The sequence below is a fragment of the Aptenodytes forsteri genome, unplaced genomic scaffold, assembly GCF_000699145.1.
Source record: "Aptenodytes forsteri isolate BGI_AS27 unplaced genomic scaffold, ASM69914v1 Scaffold518, whole genome shotgun sequence".
NCBI classification, from domain to species: Eukaryota; Metazoa; Chordata; class Aves; order Sphenisciformes; family Spheniscidae; genus Aptenodytes; species Aptenodytes forsteri.
In genome coordinates this window covers 189,202-196,795 of record NW_008795773.1, presented here as the reverse complement: position 1 = coordinate 196,795, position 7,594 = coordinate 189,202, and the positions used below count along the sequence as shown (strand labels likewise).

The 7,594-nt window shown below is 51.3% G+C and overlaps 1 protein-coding gene across 1 annotated transcript; it reads left to right on the top strand.

Moving 5' to 3' along the window:
• The first annotated feature begins 617 nt into the window (after positions 1 to 617).
• On the top strand, positions 618 to 2,186 carry TOR4A (torsin family 4 member A). The gene has a single exon (XM_009283606.1). The coding sequence runs from the start codon at positions 618 to 620 to the stop codon at positions 2,184 to 2,186; it is 1,569 nt and encodes a 522-aa protein (XP_009281881.1).
• The last annotated feature ends 5,408 nt before the right edge of the window (positions 2,187 to 7,594 follow it).

Genomic DNA, 7,594 nt, shown 5'->3' with positions numbered 1-7,594 from the left:
GATGCCGTGCCACCACAACCTGCATGGCACGAGCGTTTCCACAGCAAGTTACTCCGTGCACACTTCCACACCCTGAAAGGCCTCTGCGGGTGTACGAGTGACTGTTTCCTACGGGGTGTGTACGTGTGCGGGTGCATATGCTGGTGCGGAGGTGTGGCTTTGTGTCTTGCTTACATTTAACAGATGTAAGGAAATAGGACTGGGCAGCTCTGGTTCAGAGCATGGGTCTGTCTGCCCAGCGTCCTGCCTCTTGCTCATGGCAGCACATACCGGAGCTCCTGGCTTTGGCTCCAGCCAGCTCCAAGCTTTCCTTCCGCATGTGAAGGTAGGGTTGGTTTTGTGATATGCATTCATTTGCATTTATTTACACTGAATTTCATCTGTAGTTTTGTGTGTCCAGAGTGTCTTCCAGAAAGTTAGCTTAGGTCTGAAAGTCTCTCTCTGCCACCTTGCCATTGCTGATTACTACAGGTAACCGTTCTGCCTGTTAGAAAGTGGGATATCTGTCTAATTTGGCTGTTATCGGTCACTTCCTCATCTTGCAAAGATTAATTTTACATTGTCCTTTTTTTTGTAAGAAAGAAGATGATGTGAATGGGCTGTAAGAACCAGACGAGATGGATGGAGAGCTGCCCTGTGCTGAGGTGGATGGAGAAGTGTCCTCTGCCACGGAGGATCTGGGAGGAGAGATGCCCTGTGCGGAGAGTGATACTGAAGGAGACATGTCCTGTGCTGAGAATGATGCAGAAGGAGAGATGCCCCGTGCTGAGACCAACACAAAAGAAGAGGCACCTTGTGCTGAGAGCACTGTGGAAGGAGAGATGCCTGGCACTGACAGCGATGGGGAAGGGGAAATGCCCTGTGCCGAGAGTGATGAAAAAGGAGAGGCATCTTGTTATGAGAGTGATGGGGAAGAAGTACCGGGTACTGAAATCCCTGCTGCTTCAAAGAAAATGTCTTCTGTTTATTCTCCCTTGCGGGCAATCATCCGCCTGCGACGACGATACTTGGTGCAAAAGAAAAGCCATCTGCATTTAGAGCTCCCTCGAGAAAAGTCTTCACAGCTTGTCCATACAAGGCTGCTTCAAAGGCAGCTTTCCCTGAACCGAACTAACCTGTATGGCTCTTCCATGTCCTTCTTTAATCAGACCAGCTTCAAAACTTCCCAGTACTTCACCTTTGACACATCTGTGGAGCAGTATGCTATGAAAAAATGCAGGCGGAAAAAGAATCAAAGGAAATCTAGGATAGTCCTGTATCCAGATAAAACAAAAAGATACCTTCCAACAGAGGAGAAGAGCAAGGCAAAACGCTGCCTCCTCTTGCTCATTGTCATTATTTTCTTCCAGATTCTCAATGCAATAGAGAACCTGGATGACAACCTCCAAAAATATGACCTAGATGGTTTGGAGAAAACAATGCACCGGGAAGTATTTGGGCAGAAGGTAGCTGTGGAAAGTATTATGGAATTACTGAAAGACTATCTGGCTACCCACATACACAACAAGCCTCTAGTAATCTCTTTAAATGGCCCGACAGGAGTTGGGAAGAGTCATGTTGGCTGGCTGCTGGCCAAACATTTTCGTTCCGTCATGGACAATGACTTTGTGCTTCAGTACTTTGTTATGCATCACTGCCCCAACGGGGTGGCCCCTCTTACTTGCGAAATAGATTTGTCTAAGAAGATTTCTGACATGGTTACAAGAGCCGAAATAGAAGAGAAGATACCATTGTTTATTCTGGATGAGGTTGAACTCATGTCTCCAGTCCTGCTGGATACTCTCAGCCGATTCTTTGAACCCAATCAAACCAACGAGTTCCTCAACGCCATCTACATTTTAATAAGCAACATAGGAGGTGGTGAAATAACAAAGTTTGTTATCCAGAATGCATCCGCTGAGCTTCTGCATCAGCAAAGGGGAGTTGAAGAACTACTGAGCGTCGTCCGGCCTGTACTGATTGATGCCCACCCTCTCTGGAAATCTGTGGACATTATCCCATTTGTTCTTCTGGAGAAGACTCACGTCATAAACTGCTTCATAGAGGAGATGAGGAGGGAAGGGCTGTATCCCGACCAGAAGCGTATTGAAAATTTAGCGAGTCAGCTCAGTTACTACACTACAGGAGACAAGCAGTACTCCAGGATGGGCTGCAAGCAGGTTGTGGCCCAAGTCAACCTGCTGTAGTGATTTACTGCACAGACCAAGTCCTGCTCTCAGGATTTGGAAAATTCTGGGCTTATGGAGGAGTATGTTACAGCAGGCTGTGGTCAAGGTGTCCTTTCTCAGGCCTGCACTGACTCTGTCCTGGTCGAAGCAGAGGGACGGCAGCCCGGGATCCTCTGCAACATGGTCTCAGTTCTCCTCCAGATGCTTCACTTGTTCCTAATGTTCTGTGAATAAGGCACAGGCAATGAAGCCCGAGCAACCTCCCATTAATTGCGTGGTGCTTTGTTCCTCACATACTCACTTGGGATACTTTGTCATTAAGGAGTTGTGAGATGAGAACAGACACTGTGGGATATAAACAGGAGGAGGAAATAATAACTGGGTTACCATCTCTGCAGTACACGTAGCCGTGTCTCACTCCTTCTCCAGGCTCACAGTCTTCAGCTCTTTGCTTTTCTTGGTCCTGGCTGGTGTTGTGCAGAGCAGAACAGAGCTGTGCTGGACGCCTGGGAGAATTGAGAGAATTTGTGGCTCCTCGTTCCCCAAAAAGCGTGGGCAGTCAGAGCTCTGCTTTCTCCAGCTCCTTTGTGACTGCGTGCTCCAGAGACTGCTTTTTGGACCCGTTCCTGAGTTCTTGCTCTTCTGAGCTCATACCTGAGCTCACCTTTGGCACCTCCAGCGAGATTTCTGCCCTGCAAGGCTGTTTGGGCTCGCCTTGAAGACTGCTCAGCTGTGCCAGCCAGTGCAGAAATAACCGCCGGATTGTTTCAGATCTGGTGGTGGCAACTCATCCTGAAAGCTCTTCTTCTTTTTGCTTCTGGGTACACTTCACCATGCTCATTATCTAGAAAGCCCGAAATAGCAACTGACGTATATTAAGCAACACACACTGGAAAAGACAGTTTTGGGCTGCCTGGGCCGAGTGCAGTGGGAATCCTGGGCTTGTTCCCAGTCCTGCAAGGCCAAGAAGAGGTTCCTTGCCATTGAGACCCAGGGGAGAACATGCTGCCTGGAAGCACCTCAGGAAAAGCACTTGTCCTCGTTTTGAGCAGGCAAACCGAGAAGATATTTATGACATTGCTTTTTCAGGTTTTGGTTTTGTGCCTAAATCCCCTTCTACAATTTGCTGTGAATTATCATATACATAATCCTGTGGATGTTTGCACTGGTTGTTTGATTCACCTCTTTCTAATAGTTGGTCTCCAAAGACTTCCATCACAAACTCCTGCTTCCAGAGCTATTGTCAGGAATAAATCCAAACTATCCTGAATAAAATCATTCCAAGTACATTTCCTTTATTTAACTGAAATGTGGTTTTCCTCCCAAGTTTCTCTTCTGGACCGATGCAGCTGCACTGCCATGTCTGTGCTTCCCAGTGACTCGGACTGGTAGCAAGGGCTACAGCTTTGCTGTGTGCTTTTTGCAGACCACCTTGATGCAGTGTGTGTGTGTGTGTGCAGCTCCTCAGGGTACGCTCATGGTAAGCCAGATCCAAAAACCACACAGTGCAGCAGTGTCAAAAGCTGTGTGCTGCACAGCTCCTCCACCCCCCAGAGCCGCACAGCGGGGACTACACTGGAGAATGGGGAAGTGTGTCCTTGGCTGAGATGATGCTGGGCTGGAAAGCCTGTCCATGGTTTCTCCTCTTGGAATTATCTAGTGGAGAAGCCTTTTTCTCCTGCAGAATAACCCATGAGAGCAGCTGGGCAGAGAGCAGGAAGGGCTGCTTGCATGGCTTAGGGGAAGGGCTCTGAATGAAACTAAGACACCTTCTAGATGCAAGTGTCCACAAAAAGCAACGTGTATGAGCTGGTTTCCATAGCTTAGTGAGACTTTACTACCAGGACAGTTAATATGTTTTTATTGTGGATAAGAAACAGAAACAACTCTGGGACCAGGATTCCCCTCCTCTTCCAGCTGGGAGAGGGACAGGGGTTATTTCTGTTTTCCTCTACCAAGGTCTCTCATTTCTGGGAGAGGAGCTCAAAGCCCAAGAGTATGTCAGGAGAGGTAGGCGTCACCCACACTGCTGAAGCAGGCACCCATGGGCATTGGATTGCAGATGGCTTTTGTCATGGCGTCAGGACAGGCAGCAGCGCTGATAGCAGTGCTGCTTTCAGGCTTCCAAGGGCTGTGCAGGGGGCTGTAGGTACTGAGGGGATGCCTGAGTTGTTTTGCAGGGGATTTAGACTTGTTTTTGGATGTCTGCACTTGCAGTCCACCCACAGGGTGTTCAGTTGTGCCAGAGATCCCTGGGTGCCTCTGCACCAACCATCACCCTGTGCGAGAGGGGAGGGTGACTTCGAGTGGAGCTGAGCATCTACAGAGCTTGTTTTCATCCCTCTAAGATTCAACTGCCCTAAACCAGGGGTCCCAACCCTGCACCAAGCGAGCTGCCTGAGTTTTGCTGAGGCACCAGCCCATGCCTGCGTATCCCCCATGAGCTGCATGCTGGATGGCTCTGGGCTCACCCTGAGCAGCTCAGCACCTTAGGTCCAGTGTAGGGCCCCTCATGCCTCTGCTCAGGGAGATCGGGGACATCTTGCACTCTCTTGCGTCCCCCTCCATCTCACCCCACTTCTGCACATCAGCTCCATCCCAAAGCAAAGCTGTCCCAACTATTTTGCAAAAGGCATGGGGTGCACAGGCGCCCTGTGCACCTTGAAGACCTGCCAAGGTCTTTGGCTCCCACAAAGATCCCCTCAGTGCTAAAAAGCGGGGCTCAGCTTTCTGCTGCGTGAAGACCATCTCATCCCTCGGCCAGTGCTGGAGAGGACAATCTGGCCAGTGCTGCACATGTGCCAGCCCTCCCCGCTCTCCCAGCCCACATGGCAGCTTGTACCTCTGGAGGCCTTCATCAGAAAGCACAGGAACCTCCAGGCCATGGAGAAGACTCTCCCTGCCAGAAGATAAGGATGTCTGGCCAGGTTGTCCCCAGTCCCAACTTGCCCCAGGACTTGGATACCAGCTCAAATGGCTCTTCAGGTTGTCCCCAACCCCAGTCTCCCCCAGGATCCCAGCTTAGACATCTGTCCATACTGTCCCCGGTCCCCAAGCTGCCCTGAGACCCTCTGTAAAGACACCAGCCCTGCCAGGCACTTTCAGGGCAGTGGAGCTGGCACATGGGCGATCCCCAGTGCTGAGCAGCAGGAGCCCGATGGCTCATTTCTCAATGCTGTGTGCAAAGGAAGCTGGTCTAAGGGAAAGGAACAGCTAAGGAGACTTAAACCTCATAGTCTCCCATAATGGCTGTGCCAGGACCACTGAGGTTCTCCACCTCTGCTCAGCACAGGAGCACTCTCATGCTGCCTCAGAGCCAGGAGAACCTCTCTGAGGCGTTGCTCATCACCGTAGCTGCTCCTACACATACCTGGCCAAGTCCACACTGCGGCACACCCACTGAAGGGCCAGGGTGATGAGCCCAGCTTGAGAAGTAAACAGCTCCTCCTGCAGCACATCTGAGGCTGGAATTTGGGGAGCAAAGCACAAAGAGCACGGTGTCTTGTCCTTGGTCCCACTCTGTCTCTTGGAGGCTCAGACGATCCTGGCATGGGACCCAAGGCTATCCTGGAGAGCTTTTGCTCGATGGGTATGGCTGACATGCCAGGTGTGTGGTAACGTGCTTTCACCACAGACTTTGTCCTCCTTAGCCAGACGTGGATTTCTTTATCCAATTGCCTTTCCAGGGGAAAATGCTGGTTGAGCTGGAAGGATGGGTTTGAAGCTGAAGGATGGAGAGATCCCTCTGGGCTGGGGCACTCGGACTGCTGGTCCTGCTCTTCCCCTGCACAGCTGAGCTGTGAATTGAAGGGCAGGTAGACAGCCTGGACTCCCTCACTCTGAACGCATCCCGCACGTCTCCCCCGCACTGTCGGCTCCCTTCGCCAGGTGAAGGGCTCGTTTTCTTCCAGTAGCGCTGGGCCATGGGTGTTACAGGACGCCAGGATGGCTGGTCCCACGGGTCCAAGCCGCTGGGACGGGTCACCCTCCTGTTGCCAGCTCTTGCTTTTTAATGCACCGTGCACTCAGGAGTGGGTATAACACCCGATGGAGTAGGGAGACTGCAGAGGGTACTGTGCTGTGTTGTCCATAGCCTCATCCATCTATAAGGGATCTCTTCAGCCCTTCTTTACTCTTAATAGCTTTTTTGTAATCAAAAGATCTAGAAATATGACTTTGTAGGAGATATTGCTAGGGACAAAAAGAATTGCTGTGGCTGCATGTCTGTCCTGTGCCTTCATCCAGCTCCTCTGGATCCCCCAGGTGAATGGGGGCTGCCTCAAGTGTGGGAGCTGCCACATATATCTGCTATCAAGGTGGCTGTAGGTGGCACAGGGAAGGCTTCCTTTGTTGGCAAGAGCTCTTCCTAAGTCAGGCACACCTTCCTGTTGTGCTTGGAGCCGTGATTTATGGAAAGCAGCTCCCACCCTGCTGCGGGAATGGCACTGCATTTGGCCTCGAGCAAAGCATGGCTGGTTCAGTAATTAAAGCAGCATTGGGTTAACCGTTCCCCGTCATGAGCTGGCAGGGCCTCATGGGGAGACCAGCAGGTACTCTGCACCCCGCAACTGCATCTCAAAGCCAGAGTGGTGTTTGGGCCAAATTCTCTTTTTGCGTTTACCCTGGGGAAAGTGCAGAGTGATTTCAAATAGGTGTATAGTGAGGATGTGGGAACAACTGCTGTTACTGCCCGTGAGAGCATGGCAGTGATAAAGGAGGGTAAAAATAAATATGAAATAGTGTGTGTCTTGCACAGGATGGAAATTGTGACCACATTGGCCCGGTCTGTACTGAAGGCTTTCCCGGGGCCGGGCTCAGGTTAGAGGGCCTGTGGGCATGAGCTGCGTTCCCATCACATGCGGTGCTGTCAGACCTCGACAGAGCAGCTGTGCCACCTCCAGGAGCACCTCCCAATACAGAAGATGCCAGCGCCAGCTCTGAAAGCACTAATTAGTCTTCTCCATATCAGCCTCACCTGACAGCTCCCCACACCCAGGAGCCTTCCCTGCATGGGAAGAAATTTCTAAGCATGCTCAGGAACCCTATTTAAGCTCAGCTGGAGCCATCAGTCCCTGTGGGAGTTGTGTTGGAGGAGTGCTGGTATCCAGCTCAGCTCTACCTGTGCCTGGCTATGGGCTCTGCTGATCCAAGACCTCAGCATGTAGCCTGATGTTTCATCTTGCCCCATCACCATGGACCTGCCTGGCCATTGCTGGACCTGGCCCTGATCTGTGGCTTGTATTCCTGGCTTCACACTGCGCCCATCTCATCACCATGGTGTTGCTGGATCTGGACTTTTGGGTTGCTCTGGACTCTTGGTTGGACTTGGCCACCATTTCAGACCTGCCCCGGTCTTCCATGCAGGTACTGTGGGATGGACCCTGCTGGACCTGGGATCCCACTTGCTCCCTTCCTCCCTGAGGGAG

Coding starts and splice junctions, on each gene's coding strand:
- TOR4A (XM_009283606.1), top strand. CDS start 618: ATGGATGGAGAGCTGCCCTGTGCTGAGGTGGATGGAGAAGTGTCCTCT.